Here is an 18,301-nt window from a genome sequence, read left to right as displayed (position 1 = left end):
TTCCATGCCCATCCCTCTTTCGCAGCTTGCTCAAATGGCTGGCCATGCCTGCAGGACACCTTTGTGTGGCGCCAGCCAGCCCCTCATAGATCAAATGTTGATGTGAAGCTGATCTTGGTTTCCATGGGAAGTGTGTCTCCTTTTTACACATTGTCCAACAGCCACCAGCTACCTGCTCCCTGCTGGGGGTTCTGGGCTTGCTGTCCCCTCCCTGCTGCTGAGGCTATGGGGGAGCAGAAGGATTCCCAGTACTGCCCCCCCCACCTCAAAAACTCCATCCATCCCACTAGGATGGTGGCATAGCTCGGTAGATAGACCTCGGGGCCATTCCTGCATTTTAGCGTGCCTTTTCCTTGCCACCGTACGTTGTCCCCATCCTCATAAAACACCCCATCGAGAGGTATTTCTTGCCCATGGTTTTTCGTGCCTGTGCTAGAAATGAGAAGTGCTGGGGTGAGAGCTGGAGCGGGGGAGGAGGGCACAAGGGCTGTACTGACACGTCCCACGACCGCTTGCTCACAGCAGAAAATCCGTTCACCTGCCAGGAGCTATCATTAGACAAGGCGACACTGGATTTTTTTCACTCTGAAAATGGACTTTAGGAGGATTTTCCTACTCAAATGCTTGCTGCTTTTATTTCCCAGTGTAAAATGTGAGTTTTTCTTAGCATTTTTTGCTTTTTTGGGCTAGTGCTGTTAAAATTGCATTTTAAACAATTTACAAGTTGGTGGGATGTTACTGATAAGAAACTAGTTCCACTTTCCCAATGAGTGAAGACCTTTGGGTTATTGCTGTTATTATTTGATTTAATTTTTGGCCGAGGGGAGGGCAGGATCGAGTTTTCTATTCCAGTTATAATAATAAGATGTAAACAGTTTTGGTTTTAAGTTAATGAGCCTTAATTTGACACATGTATAATGAGAAATGGCAGCACGCAGTTTTCTTTCTGCCCTCTAGGTATCTTGTACTATATTAGAGATCCAGTTCATGGTGCATTATCTCATGTAATTTCATTTTCTTATCAAAGATGAGGAAATCTTTTGCAAGTGCAAATTATATTCTTCCATAAATATTAACAGAAAAAGTGATATATCTCAGTGTCTTCAGTGGAGTTGAATAAACCTAGGATGTGAAAACAGCAAGCAAATACATACATCTTTTATATTTTGCATATTATTGGTCTCATTATTTTTAAAATATTAATCTAAAAATTTAATTAAGATGTTAACTCATAGATTAGAGAAGGTTATAAGAGATGGAGACAATACAATCATGCATAGATTTTTTTTCCCCCCTGTTCATTCCGCTATAGATTGTATGTATGGCTGTTTAATGCTTTTCTTTTCCTCCAAAACAAAAATAATAGATAAATAAGGAGTTGGGGGTTGTTTTATATGTGATATATAAAACATCTTCCCCAGAAGAAATGAAGATTATTCCCGTAAATGGGAAGCTTGTGTCAAAGACTTCCTTCTCTAAATTTATTATTGGAGCTTTTCCTTTTAACTCTTTCATGTGACTGCAAGTGAGCTCTATGCTGCCAGATCACATCTTTCTGCCCCTTGGAGAGCATTTCAGTTGGCATTAACAGAAATACCATTTCATTAGCTAAACAGATTTTTAGCATCATGTGCGCAGGATCCTCAGCTTTCCATTAGCAAGACTAAGGAGATTGGATAAACATTCACAGATGTGTCTAAGTGGTTTGCCTATAGAGATGCTGTTGAATTAGCCCTGAAAACTTAGATTTCTTTACTTCCAGAGAGAAAAAAAAAATGATAGTATCTGTTATACAAAGAAATCATATTACTAGCTCTAAATAACTGTGTGTGACTGAGAGGAAACAAGTATCAGAGCTCAAATATTTGGGTATAATCTGTAGTATCATCTATGTGGAGGATAGCTACTTCCAAGACTGTTTGATAGATAGCTTGATTTTAGAATATTTCATTAGATATGTCAAATACCTTGCAAGAAATGCAACAGAGAAATAACAGCCTCTCCTTAGACTGGGGGTGAATTGCCGCACCACTTCAGTATTAATTTTCATGTTGTAGAGGCATGCTATTTTAATTCTTTGATTTTATCGCTAATATTGTTAGTTTCGTGAAATAGCAACTGGATTTCAGTTTCCCCTCTGTGATATAGTTTATCATTGTCCTAGATACCAGGAATGAAGGACTGTAATAAAAATATGCATAAACATAGTTTTTCTCTCTGTGGGGAAAAAGTGCTTAAAATATATAAAATTAGAGCAGAATCAGCTTTATCTGGTGATGTGGAGAGAAATCCCCTCCTGCCGATCGGCTTTATCCTATAAATTGAAGAGGAATGAACATAAGAAAATGACAAATGAAATAAGCCGTGGCTCTGAGCACATGTTCAGTTATCAGGGAGCTTATCCCACCTGATGCTTGTGAGCACTTTTCTACCTCCTCCTGCAAATTTTCCACCCGCCACTGTGGGGTGGAGACAGTACCTTACTTGAAGTGATCTCCTGACAGGCTTTCATAGAATGATAGAATCATAGAATGGTTTGGGTTGGAAGGGACCTCAAAAATCATCTAGTTCCAATCCCCCTGACATGGGCAGGGACACCTTCCACTAGACCAGGTTGCTCAAAGCCTCATCCAGCCTGGCCTTTGCTCTCAGAAGTCCTGGTTTACCAGTGATGGGCCTCTGATGTTCTTGAAGCAGCCTGGAGGGGAGAGGGCACGCTACCCAGGCTCAGCCCAAAGAGTACGTCATCTCCACTGGTGGTCCTGGCAGCACCTTTGAGAAGCACCTACTCTTACCTGTTCTGGAGAGGGGACCTGTCATCAAAGGAGACCTGCAAAGAGAAAAGATTTTTTTGGCCTTCGCTTATCTCTTAATGTCTCCAGTGCCTCATCAGTTCACAGGATGTGGTCAGCTGTTTGTTTTTCCCCACCTTACTTGCCTCACTGCGATCCTGTGCTTGGAAACTCAAGTGGAGGTATTCCAGTGAAGCACACGGGGTGGGTGAGGAGGGGGCACTGCAAGCTGCCAGAACTGGGTCTGCCTCCAGCTCAGTGCCTTGCACTCTCTCACTGCTTGACGTGGGCCACTTATTATTATTATTATTATTATTATTGCCATCACTGTTATTGCTGAACTGACCCTACCATCCAGGGCCACTACTAGTTTGTGTTCTTGCTGCCCGCAGTAATGTTTACAGTCATGGGCACTCTGGGTACCAGCCTCTGTCATGTGCAAAACACACCCAAGTGACCTTATTTTCAGGAAGGGTTAAGTTCATGGGCAGCCATGAATCTTGGCATCCAAAATCACTCTAGATAAGTCAGATGGAGTATAAAGCAGCTTTTGAAAACTGGACTCTTAGCTTCCTCACCTCTCAGAATTAAACTGGGGGCTGACGTTTGTCTAATGAACAATCAAGAGGCGCTTTGGAGCAGGGGCAGAAAACAGCATCAGTAATGCAGAGAGGCTTAGGCAACTCAAGAAGGGGTAGCAAGTGACAACCTTTTGGGTCACTGCTGTGGCTGCTGAGCATAGCAGCGGGTGCTGCTGGAGACATGCTGATGGCTGGTTGTGCTTCCCCACACAGGCTCCGTCAGCAAGCGGATTTACACAGCTGTGAATGGGTCGGTTCTTCTGAGCATTGCTGCTTCTGGGAGTGTATATGATGCATCATGGCTGAGAGACAGAACAAGGTTGCTTCAGATAAAAGATGGGAAAGTTAAGTACTATATGAACAAGGACCAGTGCAGGTGTAAGGTATTCCTAAATGGGACTCTGCAAATAGAGCAGGTGGTGAAAGAGGACAGTGGAAAGTACAGGGTGACTGTTTATCAGAAGGATGGAAAATTGAAGGCAGAAGAAGACACGATGCTAATTGTTCAGGGTGAGTTTTTGCTGTTCCCATACCCTTTCCAGCATAGCTGAATAAAGCCTGGTATTCCTGCTCTCTCCTACAGCCTTTCCTACTCATTGCCCACCTTTCTGTTTTGGGGGGACTTTTGTGAGATGTACCTCTTTCCCCCTGCCACTGACAGCAGCCTGCCACTCTTCCCCCTTCTCTTGCTCCTAATGATGCCCTCTGGTCCCCCACTTCTTTCTGGCTCCCCTCTTTGTCAGCCACTTGGTTTCTACGTGGGCCCCAGCAAGCACCCATGAGCATGTTGGTGCTGGCAGCAGGGCAAGTGTGGTGCCGGGACCCCTCGGGCCCTGAGCTGGAGCAGCAGCAGGCGAGTGGGGCTGTGCCCCCAGCAGCACCCTGCTTCCAGAAGCCTCTTGTGGGAGTGCAGCAACCTATGTGGGGTACACCTGTGGCTGATGCACTGTGCACTTCTGGCACAATTTTATGGGCACTGAGTTAGGACTTCTGGTCTCTAGCTACTGCTCCAGCAAGGTGAGCATCTTGTGTTGCATCTGCCAGCCTCCCGAGGAGACCGCAGGAGCCCAGGTGGCACTAGATGCCTGTATTTAGGCAATGTGATCCCACTCCATTTTTACTCTAACATAAAAAAATAGCCAGCAGTCACCCCACCTGAGATACACCACAATAGGTGTTGAATTTGCAGGGAAAGACAACTCCTGCACCCTATCCTTGCAAAGCATAACACAACACAACAAATATGAAGATTGTGCTGTTCAAAGCGTACTTAAGCACACACCTGGGGATTGCAGCTGCATGGGTTGAAAGCACAAAAGTAGCCGTTGTTCCCGTGCTGTATCTTGTCCCAAGAAATCAGAACAGTATCAGCCCAAAGCATTTGGGATGAGTAGGGAAGATGGAGATGGCTGCTCTGCTCCTTTATGGCTGCTGACACCTCTCCAGACCTCCAAGCTGTAGGGCAGCATGGGGTTTTTTCCCTAGCAAGAGCATGATTTTTTTTCTCTGTCCTTCTTCAGCCGGCATGCACACCTCTGCCAGCCTCTTGGGTTTGTGGGCACCGACTGGCCCTACATAAATGATGACTTGATGAGGCAGCAATGACAGCTGGAATGGTTTTAGCGGGATTTCTGTGCTGTGGAAGGCCCTGTGGCTAAGGGACTGCTGAGCAGTTAAGGGTGTCTCTCTACTTCAGGAATTGTTATTGCAATCTGTCTACAGATTCAGGAAGTCATCAGGGCTTGATGCTACTTACTCATGCTTTAAGCCACTGAGCTGTCATTGGGGTGTTCTGGGTTCAACTTCAGGTTAAGGTTCAAACCTAGCTATGTGCTGCATAATTTCGTCTGCTGTGCAGCAGAGAGGTTACCTTACCTCTGATAGCAGTTTTGGAAGTATGATCCTTTAGAAACTGTCGGGTGCTAGAATAATTTGTCAGATAGATTATACTTTGTTACTAGGGTTGGACAAACTATTGTTCAAAAAAAATAATAGTTTAGATATCATCACACAACTCCATCACCAGGACCTGGACTCTAGTGTTTCACACTGGGGTGTTCCCAGAGGTTACAGCCTGCAGAAGAGTGGGCTTAACGAGGAGACGGTGGCTGCAGATCTCACAGCATGAACCTAGACTGCATTTGCTATGAGCAACCCTTGTTGGTTTTAAAATTTATGCTCTCAGTAACTTATGCTGCTTATAAATAGAGGTGGCCCTGGCATATTTTTGTTTACCTGGTCTAAAAGGTAGAAATTACATTTTTTCCATCTGATATCCCTGCCAGTTGTCCCTAGTCGAGGAAAGCCCTGCAGGCTTCTCTGGGTCTTTCAGTGCCATCAGTGATAGAGAATCTGGAACAGAAATGTAGGGAGCTGCTTGCAGGACATAAAAAGAGACAGAAATCAGTTCTCTCTGTCATAACCTCACTGAGAGCTAAGAGGTGTCAGTTTTGTGTTTTCTATTTTGACGGGTTTTCATGCTGTGGCTGCTGTGCTAGCTGGGTGCTTTTGGTAGTACAAAAAACATCGTAAGCAGCAGTTTGCCCTGCCTTAGAGGAAATCTCTCCTGATGGCCACAGGCAGATCAGAGCCAACTTCATTTGCACCAAACCATTGGGGCTGGAGTTGGAGAGGGCTGTAACTCTGAGTCCCTTCCATCCACTGCCTCTCTTGAAAACACAGCTGCCTCCCCTCACCTGCTTGGCTGTCTGGCTGTGAACCAGGCTGAGCCTGAAAGTAGTCCAGACATCTTGGTACAGCTCTGCTTTGCTAGGCCAAATATGTAGGCTAATATACTGCATTTTCTTTATTATTACTTTGTTACTTCTGCAGTAGAGGTCTAATTTGCTCTTTGTTCTTCTCTGGTCTCATTAGCTGGTGTTACTTTCTTACTGCTTATTGGGGGCTAATTCTCTGTTCCGCTTAATAATGGAGGTTTACAAAAGGAGAAACCACTTCAAATGTGCCTGTCCCTTCTCTTGTTTTTCAGAGCTTGTCCCTCAGCCAATCCTTAGTGCTGAATGCATGAATAAAACCATATATGTCAAGTGTGAAGTGAAGCAGAAGACTGAAGATGAAACTCTTATAATAGAACTGATTCAAGATAAAAGCAAAAAAATCCAAAAGAATGCAACAAAGTTGGAATGGCACACGCGGTTTTCTGGGACGTTCAGATGTGTTGTTAAGAACAACGTCAGTGAAAAAACAGCTGAAAAAGTAATTAAGTGCTCAGGTAAAACTTCTGTTTTTGACAGAATCTGCTAGGAAAGACCCACAAAGCCTGATGCAGTTCTGTGTATGTGTAGGACTGGTCCAGGTACCAGGAGCATTGATGGTTCCCCCTACCTAGTATTGCAAATCTAACGCCGCTGCAGTTACTGGGAGCCGATGCTGCTGTGGTAGCCAGGATGCGACTCATGCTTTCTGCTTGGCATTCCCCAGACTTGTTGCATCTCCACTCTCCCCACCCTGCTGCTGCCTGCCCCACTCCTACCCTTACTGCATCCCTGCTCTAACATCAGGGAGGCCAAGCTGGCAGTGAGATGCGAGGTGAGTCATGCTCCTCCTCTTCTCCTGTGGCCAGCAGTGTTCTCCCCCATGCTCAGTGAGGCCTGGGGGTCACTGCAAGAGTGGGAAAGGTTTTTCTGGAGTCAAGAGCCTTGTAGGTGGCAGAGAGGCCCCCAAGGCACACTGCAATGCTGCTTCCACCAGGGTGAAGTCTCCTGGGGGAAACTGCAGGCTGAGGGGTGAATGAACGAGAGAGAGATTCTTGCTCATCCTGTCATTTTCTCTGTCCCCCTCCATCACTGCTGACTCTTCTTCAAGAAGTTGTCAAAGTATCCTGAAAGACTCAAACAGTGTTAACCATCACTGTGAGAGACCAACAAAGTAAAGGAGAAGGTGGGGACGTGGGCCTGAAAGTGTTTTAATCTCACACAGCAGTCTGCAAAAGGCAGAAAGCACTTTTCCCCTTGTTTTTATCCTCCTTTATTCCTTTAAAGCTAATGGTACTTCCCAAAGAGTTGACTTCATTAAGATAGTATAAAACTACCAAAGCAACCATGACATAAATTATTAACAGCTTATATTTGGAAAAGATGGCTTGGGATCTTCTCCTATGTATATGAAGCCATGGCATTTATTTCAGGGGATATGCTCTTGATTTACATCCTCATGGCAGGGAAATCAGTTGCACATTATTTTTCCTCCTCTCCATGATCATACGTATGGAGGTGGTGGTTGCCCACTACCTGTGGATGTGGTTGGGTGCTCTCACAAGGGCAAAAATAAGCTGCTTGGACTCTCCAACTTGGCCTAGAAATCAGGAGGGAGGTTACGGACAATTTAGCTGAGCTTTGGGGCTGCATGGCTCAGATGAGCATGGCTCAAATGTACCATGGATTTTCTTACTCACTTCAAGTGTCATCTTTCTAAACCACAAACACAGCAAAAGAACTGAAGGAATTGCATTTTCAATGGGCAGAGTCACGGTGAAAATTATTAGATGGGCAAAAAAAGTCATCACTCTCCCCCATAAAAGTTTTGAAAGTTAAGGCAAAAACAAGGGACGGATCATACTGGTATGACACTCGATGTGGTCCTCAGTTCAAAGTTCATATTTCCAGTGCAGTACTGGGGAAAAGTCTTTGAATTTGCTAAGCATGGGTTCATCCCACCTAACTGTGAGCACTTCATTTAAAGCACTTGCTTGCTCCAGGTTCCCACTAGAGTGGGGGGCTCATGAGAGCAGGCTCAGTATTTGCAATTTCCATCTATTTCTGCCATAGCAAATTTAAGGGAATGTCCAAGGCCAGCCCACAGCCTGAGAAGGGAGGGAGCAAACCTTAAGGTATAGAGGCCTTACTGAAGCGATCCAAGGTCTGCTGTGGCTGACTGAAGGACAAAGAGCCAAGGGATGGATTGGCCCCTGTTCTCCCACACAGCCCTTGCATCCTGAAGGATCCCCTGATGCCTAAAATAGCCAAAAAATAGTTGTTTTCTGCTGCATGAGTGCCTGACCTGATGGGCTGCACAACCTTGTTGGTGCTAGCATTGGGAAGGGGCTGGGGCACAAGATGTGGTATGGAGCCAGGTGCGAAAACACGCTGCTGGATGAGGTCTGTTTAAGACAGGGTAAACTAGCCCAAACACATTGTCTTAATGAGGAAATGCTGGCTGAAGCTGGCTATCCCAGGGCACGAGCCAGGTAAGTGTGGGCCTGCCTGCACTGCTGGTAGAGGCAGGCATTAGCCATCAGCTAGATAGTTTGATTTCTCTTCACCCTTGAGAAGTGCTCTTCTTTCACATGGTGAGTTGGGTGGGAGAGTTTTTTTTTTCCTCAGGTTATTAACAAAAATAAATTGTTCACCACACTGGTCTTTAAGGTACAAATACAGCATTTCCCAGGCACCAAAAAACCACCAAAACCATGTAGCACTACTCTTCCTACTCAAAGTAAAAACCCTTCAGACCTTTTTGTGTGGTGGCAAGTCTCCACCAGCTCCATAGTAGATAAAAACTTCCTCAACTTGCAGTCAAACCTCCTTCTAACCCTGCTGCCCTCCATGAATATCTGGTCCCTCATTCGAGGCTTATCACCTTGAATTTTGACCTTTAGCAGGCAAGACATGTTTCAGACAGGCTTCAGCTTAGCTAACTTTTCATATAAGCATAACTACATGTGAATCTGCTTGGGCTCACCTTATAGTCAGCTGGGACAAACAGGCACGGAAAGGGTAAAATACACCTTGGTGCAACACTGGCAGATAAAACAGGTGAGAAGAATCACATCACTGAGGGTACTCATCTTTTTTTCCTCTGGGGCAGTCCAGGCTGATGGTGACTTTTATACTGTAGATGTCTCGGCTTTGGTGTCATCACTTTTTGCCCTCCATGCCCAGTGAATGTTAAGGGTGGTACCAGTGGTGTCATCCCCTTTGGAGCTTTGTCCCCTGAGATGCCAAGGAAGGTGCACTTCTGCTGGGTTCAGCTCCCCGGTGCCCGTGCTCAAGCACGAACACTGAACACCAGGAGGACAGTCCAAGCAAGAGGTGGTGAAGGAAGGCCAGCATCCAACAAACCTTATCTGGTGAAAATAAGGAACACTCATATAAATTTCTGCTCACTGGGCAAACTGAATTCTCATTTTGAGACTGTGGGACATTTGGTTATGTTCTTTTCCTTTTCATTGTTTTTTAAATTTGCGTACAGCCAAAAATTGAAGAGGAAGTACTGAAATACTATGAAGCAAGTTAGTCTCGGTGTTTTCAGCTTAGTAGGAAGTACTTTAAAAGTTTATTTTTGTTAGATGCTGAGCACTGCCTGGATGCTTGTTGTCCTTAAAAGGGTCCATTGCTAGCAGGAACAGGGCATTTGTGGTAATTTAAATAAGGTGAGTTGGCACACATGAATGTTCTGGTTTCAATCTTCTGCAGAACTTGAATCCATCAGGGAGCAATCAAAATTCTCCACGATGAGGACCAGCAACTTTCTGCTGTGTTCAGAGAAAAGGCAAAGGGTGGGCTCTCTCACTGGAGCTGCCTTTACAGTCAAAGGAAGAAAATACAGAATTCTAGGTAGACATTGTGCAAGTTATTTCTTTCCCTCTAACATCCTCTTTCATTCCCTTAACTAGGCCGGCTGGACCTTTATCTCATCTTGAGCATAGCAGGAGGTGCAGTCTTCTTTATCATCTTTGTGATTTTGCTTATTTATTGTATCAGGAAGAAGAAAGCGGAAAGGCTTGAAGATGATGGTAAGTGTTTAAGGGGCTTTATGTTGCTATCCAGTCACCCAAAATCTTCGAGCTTCCCTCTGACAGCACGCCTGTGGGCACAAGCATGCTCTCTGCCTTGGCATGAGCAAGAAACTGGTTTTGGCATATGGTGCCGAATCTTGTCAGATTGGCGGGCATTGCCAGTCTTGGTTTCTGATATATGATTTGAACAAAAGAATTCTTGTCCTCAAGCCCTTTTGTTTATACATAGGGGAAGAATTGCTCCTCTAAAGCTCGGCCAAAGCCACCAGGCATGAGCATCTGTGGGGCTAAAATATACAACCAGATATCCTGTCAGTAGATTTTTTTCATTAGATTTCTATGGTGTAAAATTAGGATCCTTGAAATCATTAGTCAAATTTGGAAACATTGTAGATAGTGAGAAGGGGCAAGAAGAGCTCAGCTTTTCTGTGAGTTCCCTCAGGCATGTCACAGAACTTGTCCTCTCTACAAAACAATGTTCTTGAAGGCCTGTCAACACTGGAGGTCCAGCTCGGAGCACTTTAAAGAGCTGAGGTCTTCAGAGTGGGCAGAAACTTTATCTGTTGTCCAAAATTCATGCCTCTTTAAGACTACGGGAAATATTCTGCCAGAGTCTTCTCTGAATCTTGATGGAGAGGTTGCCTTGAATTACAACCCAGGCATTGCTGCTAGTTTGGATGGACAGAAAATACTGAGCTGCCACTCAAGAAGTGTTGTCTGGCCTTCAGTCATCTCAGAAGGCTTGCCACAGCATGTGAGCACAATGTTGGTGAGAGCATAGCCATCTGAGTGTTATTTTCCATTATGGCTGTTCTTGTTTGAGTGCAATGCATTACTCCCTCAACTGTGGAGTGATAGCATATCCTCAGTTCTTGGGTCTGGATTCAGCTAGAATTAAGAAAAAGAGAAGTCTAGTAAAATGAGAACTAATTTAAGAGAGTGACTAGCCTCTTTGAAACAGTTTGGTGTGTGCTTAAGGCCATTTCAGTTTCCCAAGAGGTAAATCCCTCCATCCCTAAACTAAGCTATTTCAGAAATGATGAGTCAGTGATCAGAAGTCATCTGGCATGAATTTACTTCTACGTGTGGGGAAATTAATGCTGACAAAATAGATGTCTGTCATTGAGGTGTCTGGAAATCCCAAAAGAAATAGTGGCAGGGGAGACTGCTTTGATGTTGCTTCCTGGGGTTCCATCTCACTGTCCCTTCGGTGGCCCATTTACAAAAGCGGATGGAGCAGTTCAGGCTGGGGGTGTCCATTGGACTGCTGGGGCCTCCCCAGCAAAGTTGGTTCCCCGAACACAGATTGGGCAGAGCTGCCCCTAACACCCCCTGGTACCTCAACCTCAGCCAGGCAGCCAAAAAGCTTTCAGGTTTGCCTGGGGTGCACGGGCAGAGGTGATTTTGGTTGTTCCACTGGAGTAGCAGGAACCCCTGAGAGTGACAGTGTCCTTCCAGGTAAGACCAATATTTGGCTTTTTCTTGCTTGGGCCAAGCGCTTGTCACTGGCTGTTTGAATTCTGCGTAGACTTTGAGTATGTGCCTGATTGCTGGGCCCTTCTGTTGTTGCAGACAAGGACCGAACAGCGCAGGCTCGCCGGGTGGAGAGTGAAATGGTGGTGCGGGAGCTCCCTCAGCCGCCGTGCAACCCTACCCCGAAGCAGCTGCGGGTACAGCAGCGGCCGCTGCCACAGCCCCATGTGCAGCAGCAAGCACTGCCCCCACGGCCCAGGCCCCGCACCCAGCAGCGGACTCCAAACCACCCGAGAGAAAGACCTTGAACATCTGCCCTGGGAGGGATGGTGGTCTCTCAGCTCCACCATTCACTGGGAAAATAAAGTTTCCAATAGTCAGGAACCCCTCCTGCCCAGGCTTGCGTAACGCTCAGCTATGAAATGGCAGCTTTTGTTCCAGAAAATTAGAGAGAGCATCGAATGGAGATGAAGAGACCCAGTGGAGGAGATTCAAGGTGATGAGCATTCATCCCTGTGATCATTTTTCTTCAAGTGTCTACATGTTAGGGTATGGAGCACTGAGCCTTGAAACCTGTGTCTTTCTGTGGTTCACTTGTCTTAACTGCACCTTCTTGTCTTCCTGCATTTTGGATGGATTATATCAAGATGAAGCTAAAACTCTAGTAAGACAACATGGGCCTAAGGATCTTACAGGGTTTTCTCACACATCTTTCCTTTCTCCTGACACACATTAGGACAGCCCTCTGGCTTTAGCATCAAATGCAGGACCTCCTGGATCAAAAAAATAGTTGTATGTAATTAAATACTTGTCTGAAGTTGAAAGAATTGGTGTCTTCTAATGTAGAGAAGAAAATACTGAAAGGAGATGTGAAAGCCTTGAAGCATGTGTGTGGGAAAAATGCAAGTAGGAAAGGAGTAAACTTTTCACTTTTACCGTGTTTGGAACAAGAAACCACAGGCTTAAATTGCAGCAAGGGAGAGATAGGTCAGGATTTTTTTTCTTTTTTGCAAACGAAGCACTGAAATAGACTTCCGGGACAGGATCTCCAGCACCGGGGGTTTCAAAGGGCGAATGAGACAACCATCTGTGAGGCAGCCTCATCCTGTTGAGGACTAGGGGAATGTGCTACAAGGCCTCTCCAAGGACCGTTTCAGCTCAGTTTTCTGTGACTCCATGCTGGCAAAAAAAAATGAAACTTTATTCTCAGCATAGGTCTGCTGGCTATCCAGACAAATTTTTTTCTATCATAGAACAGCTCTGGTATCCACTGGCTTATGAAACAAGTGTTACAAACTGCCAGGCAGTCTGATTACTGGTGGCATTGTCTGAATTGTCATGGCTTTTCATCATAGGGCCTCCTGCTGATAGTAAGGGACCATGTCCCTCGATCTTGCTGGTAAGTACCTCATGTATAACCAGGTGATGACAGAGAACATCTGAGAGATCTCCCTCCCAAAGGGAGAAGAGGCTGGACTGCAATAACTGCACCTGCATCACCCTCCACGTGCTGGACAAACACTGATTGCTCCTCTGGTCCCTGGAGATGTTCATAACTGCCTCTACGGGACAGCTGATGAGCTGAGAGAGGACAGACCTTTTTAGAGCAATGTCTGAAGGGGTACACTGGCCCATCTGATGTAAGAGGCAGCCCATGTGGAGGAGGAGACGGGAGCTGCGAGAGCCACAGAGCATGAGATATCCAGCTAGCATGTTGTTGCATTAGGCAGACTGTGTAGTACCTGTCAGGCTTGACTATCCTACACAAGCCAGGGGAGGTGAAACAGCCATCCTTTGTTTCTCCTCAGAAGTGTGAATATTTTTATTTTCTGGTACAAGGGCAGGGAAGTAACTTGTCAGGAAGAAGGAGGTCTCTGCCTTCTCCAGAGCTCAGTCACTTTCCTTGACCTTCGATGGTGGACACAGCCCTGGGAGTGTCACTTGCTCTTGCCATAGCTTTCTGCAGCTTGTTTTAGGGCTTTCACTATTTAAAGTTGCATTTGGTAAACATTTCATGGTTTATTATGTAACATAGACCATTACCCCTGCAGTGAATGAATAAAGATAAGAGTGGGTGGAGAGGATTTAGTTCACACCTGTGTTGGCACTTCAGGTTCTGAAGCTCACTTTGGTACAAAGGAGAAAAGAAAAATGTTTTGGTCCCTGAACCCTGGAAACGGGTGCAGAAGGTTTCCAGGAGAGGTTTTACACAGAAGGTACCGGCTGCCACCTGTGTGCTGGCAGCTAGTGGGCTTGGGTCAGCATGAGTGAGAACAACCACTGTGCCTGCCTGCCCACTGTGGCAGCGTGCTCTGCCTGTCCTGTGTGGCCAGAGCTTTATCAGTGCCTTGTCCAGCCTAGCTGGGACTCCTCTGTGGTTATGGCAGCACTGGTCCTTCCCAGGAGAGAGGGAGGGTTACTGGGACCTGAGGAGGAAGGCGGTCTCCTCCTGGGACTCCCTGCCATTGAATAGTGTTCTTTGTGCCTCGAGCTTATGCTTTGGAGATGGTCCTTCCCCACCGCAGAGGCTTGGTGAGCTTCTGTCACATCTCTGAGAGACTCTCCTGGGCTTCCCCACAGCTGCTGCCCTCCTCTGCCTGGGGCTGGTGCTGGTGGGGTGACACTTGCCACAGGACCTTGCAGGGGGACACCGGTGTGTGCATGAGGTGGTGCCAAGGTGACTCTGGTCTGGCATAGGGGTGTGCTCACTCTTCTGGCAAGGAACTGCAGTACAGTCATGGCCAGGATAGGAATGGGAGGCAAGAAGCTTTTCTACTGTCAGTCACAAACTGGGTCCAAACCCACCCTCAAGACCACCCTGTGAACTGTGGAAAACTCTGTTGTCTCAGCTTAAGGCATATGAGGGCTGAGCACAGCCAAAAAGCTCCCCTTGGTTCCCCTTCCTGGGGAGTGGTGCTGCCAGCAAGCATCCTGAATACAGGGCAGGCCAGAGGCCACACCAGTGGGCAGGGGTGAAGTGTGGAGGTGCGTATTTTAATGCTGCCCTCCATGTGGTTGCTGTAACCATGGACTGAGAGAGAGGCACCCTCAGCTTCAGCCAACCCACCGACGTCTCTTCTGGGTCACTAGACTCTTTTCAGCTAAGTGTTTCCCTCTCAGGCACTGAAAGGCTCAAAGCTAAGTAAAAAGAGTTGAATTTAGCCCTGTTGAGTGGATTTGCACCAAAACATAGTCCTCTGTCAGGCTGACAAGGAAATACTACAAGCACTGAGTACCCCTATGCAATGGGAGTCTCATCAGGGCAATACTTATTTTTGATTGATGCCTCTTTTTTGATTGACGCCTCTTTTTTGATAGTTGCCACTGCTTTTGCGATGTCTCATGTTCTGATGTGCTGGAATGGATGATACCAGTATGATCCTGAATTCTACTTGGTTCCTACTTGAAAGGGCAGCAATTTTTCTGAATGTGTGTCGTGGAGTGCTCAAATCTCATGTTTTTATGCTGCAGAGGATGTTTCAGTTCTGGAAAATGAGCTGACAGTTAGACCTAAGAAATAACAGGAAGTGCTTGGTGCTGGCAATACTGCAACCTTTCTTGGTTCTTCTTTCATAGACACATCTACCAGTGAGTCACACAAGATGAAGTGTTTTTCTCCATTCTTCTTGAGGAGGATGAGATGAGAGGGCTGACTTGCTGAGCTGTGCTCTGTATGGACACTGGCTTGTCCTCCCCAGTTTGGGAGACACAGCTTATGCTGCCTGGGTGTTAGCATGGATCAGTTTTGCTTGGGGATGTGCTGTAGAGCCAACACTGAAGGAATGGGAGAGAAGTGCAGCCCCACGATCCAAGCAGGTCCGTAGTCATGCTGTGGTCCTGCAGTGCTCGCCAGTTGTACAGTCTGAGCAGGCACCCAAAAGAGCAATGGTTGGTGGTTTATAGAAGATACAAATCTTCTATCCCAGTCTTAATCTGCATGACATCAGCAGCACTTGCTGCCCAAACTCGGCCTTTCTAGCAAAGTATACAAGCCCTGCTCGTATTTCAGACAGGCATTAGCTGGTCCAAAGGGAGACCCTCTTGCTTCTGGCACAGGCATTGCTGAAGCCAGTTAGATAATTTCATTTCTAAAGTAAAACTTTCAGTCTGTAAAAGGTCAAGTAGGAGACCATGGCTTGTTGAAATGTCTTTCTGGAATACTTGCCAAAATGATGCCAAGGGGGAAAAGACTACCCATTTCATCCTTATTCTGACACAAATCTTCCAGCTGTGATGCAGAGATAAACCCCAGCTGGGACTGCATTGCCCATCAGCTCCTTTCTCCATTCTGACAGATAGGGGATCCTCAGCCATGCTGAAAACTTGAAAAAGGCTTACGAAACGCTGGGCTTTCTTTCAAACTGTAGTCCTCCATGGAGTGTGCTACGGGCAAGAGGCAGGAGCAGAGCTGAGCTGGGGGTGGGGCAAGGTGCTCCACCAGTGCTCCTTGCATGTGCCAGCTGTGCAGCAAGTGAGTGGGCTGGCATGGCTGTCACCTTCTGATCCCCAGACTGACTGATGGTCACCCTGGGCCCACAGGGACTGAAGGGCTTGTTCATGGGCTGTGAGTGATAATATAAGAGGTCTGGTCTCAGACTTTCAGAAAAGATCAGTTTCTAGTAGCTATCAAGCTTGTGAAATAACCCTGCTAGGCGATACTACCTCATACTGTGGGAAGAAAGATTTAATTGAAGGCGAGCACAGCAAGAGGCCCTATGACAGTGACATGGCCTCCTGGTGTCCTCTCCCACCCTCATCTCAGAGGAGGGATGCCAAATCCACCCCTCTCTTCACCCTCTCCCCCAACAAAGCGCTCCATCTCTCCCTGCAGGTGTGAGTTTACAAAAGCGCCATTTCCCACCCTTGCAGCCTGGCCATTGCCTTGAGCCACGGATCAGCAGAGACCGTGGGAGTTCTCCCCTCCCTCGTGGGTGCAGCTTTAGCCTTCTGCCTTACACAGGTTTGCCCAAGCAGCTGCTCAAGGTGCCTCTGATGCTCACCCCAAGCTGAAATTCGCCTCTGCTCTGCTGCTGGAGAGAGGGAGAGCTGCAGCACAACTTCAGGCAAAGGGAAAAGTCACTGTCCCAGTGCAGCTGGGGCTGATTTGCTATAGCTGGGCTCCAAGCACGTCCTGCCGAGAAGGAAGCCACCCCTGACACGTCTGTCCTGAAAGGCCAGGAAGGAGTCAACACCCTGACTGGCTCCCAGCTCCCCTTTGGAGGGGAGGATGGCACTGAAAGTAAGAAACTGAGCAAAATTTCTCATCCTTTGTGGATTCTTCTGGTAGGGCAAAGGCAAACAATCCCAAGCAGGTGAGGATGCAAACCTACAGCCCCCTTGCCAGAACTGCACCTTGGCAAGGGGGAGCTGCTCTCCTCCCTGAGAACATCAGGGACCTGGGCAAAGGAGCCTTCCCAAAACCTGCGGCAAGAGCAGCATGACGTGGCTGCTGCTCCCCTCGATCTTCTGCTGGAACTAGGAAGGTGCAAAGGGGAGCTGTGGGGAGAGAGGAGCAGGTGTATGAGGAACTACCTCCCATCAGGGTCAGTATGGGCATCTGCCAGCTACTGCCCAGGGCTTCCCAGCTGGGATTTGGGGCATCGGACAAAGGCAGGGACCAGCTGAGCTGGCCCAAGGAATAAGCCAGACTCTGCTTGAGAAAATGAGCTGGATGACTGGGAAGGAGGATTTGAGTCGTGTAACTTTATCAGGCTCACAGTCCTGGGATGGGGCTTCTCTCTCCATGCAGGGCTCTCACCTGAACTGCGATTTACCCTTTGGGCAGGGAGCAAGCGTTGCATGCCTAGCTTGGCCTCCTGCTTCACCCTCCTTTTTTAATCTCAGAACCAGTTGCCTTGTTCTCGCCTCCTGTGACACTTCCTGAGGCAGCACTGCTGCAGCGTTACTTTCTATTCTAACTTTCCTTTCCTACAAAATGCCCACTCTGGGCGGTTTATTTTTCCTCTTTGAATGACACTTCAGCACTCCACCTATGCACATGTCAGCCTAAGGGCAGCATTTCTGCCGAGAGGGAGGAGAGGGGACTTCCAAGGCACCCCCATGGCTTCAGAGCATGGTTCTTCTTCATCATGCTTGCCCCAGGAAGCCCTGCTCCAAATCACTTTGCTGTTGTCAGCCTTTGCCAGTGCCATCAGGAATGATCCCTGGCTCCAAAAGGATGGAAGAGGGGTACACCTCTTTGCTGTTTCCTGCCATGGGAGGTGCACAGCTGATGCTGACCCACCCTTTTCAGAGTCTTGTTGGGTATGTGGTGAGCCCCATCTGCCCAGAGTCTGTGGTGTCATCAGGTCCTGTTCTCCCTCCCAGGGCACATGCATCACTGGTGTAAGTCGCTGGCTCAATGGAAATACATGCAGAGGGCAGGAGAGGACAAAGGCTAGGGCAGATAAATTAGTAAGGCAACGTTCGATTCTACCCACCTGTCAGCAGCACCAACATCAATACCGTGCTGGTGGCTAGAGTGCCTTTGTTTTGGGTGATATTGTTAGACAGTTTGTGCCTTTGGTGTCTCTGAAATGTAGTTTTTGAGATAACAGGAAGAGATAACCCCACAATAGAGACGCTACCCGCACAGTGGTGCTCATTTGTTGCATTTCCCACGCGCTTTCTCTGCCTCCATACCAACAGCAGGCAAGCATTGCAGGTTGCTGCATGCCCTGCCACACGAATACCCGCTT

General features: G+C 47.2%; 1 protein-coding gene across 1 annotated transcript; it reads left to right on the top strand.

The window, feature by feature from the left end:
• The first annotated feature begins 591 nt into the window (after positions 1–591).
• Positions 592–11,911, top strand: CD2 (CD2 molecule). The gene is made up of 5 exons (XM_010079107.1): positions 592–652; positions 3,587–3,883; positions 6,363–6,605; positions 10,008–10,127; positions 11,703–11,911. The coding sequence occupies exons 1-5, from the start codon at positions 592–594 to the stop codon at positions 11,909–11,911; spliced, it is 930 nt and encodes a 309-aa protein (XP_010077409.1).
• The last annotated feature ends 6,390 nt before the right edge of the window (positions 11,912–18,301 follow it).

Source organism: Pterocles gutturalis, unplaced genomic scaffold (assembly GCF_000699245.1).
Source record: "Pterocles gutturalis isolate BGI_N339 unplaced genomic scaffold, ASM69924v1 scaffold35278, whole genome shotgun sequence".
Classification (NCBI taxonomy): domain Eukaryota; kingdom Metazoa; phylum Chordata; class Aves; order Pterocliformes; family Pteroclidae; genus Pterocles; species Pterocles gutturalis.
The sequence above is the reverse complement of the archived record's forward strand: the minus strand, read 5'-3'. Positions and strand labels throughout refer to the sequence as shown.

Bases quoted from the DNA above. Each gene is read 5' to 3' on its own strand.
- CD2 (XM_010079107.1), top strand. From the start codon at position 592: ATGGACTTTAGGAGGATTTTCCTACTCAAATGCTTGCTGCTTTTATTT. The intron at 6,606-10,007 runs GTAAAACTTCTG...TCCCTTAACTAG, and splicing joins AAAAGTAATTAAGTGCTCAG to GCCGGCTGGACCTTTATCTC. The intron at 10,128-11,702 runs GTAAGTGTTTAA...CTGTTGTTGCAG, and splicing joins GGAAAGGCTTGAAGATGATG to ACAAGGACCGAACAGCGCAG.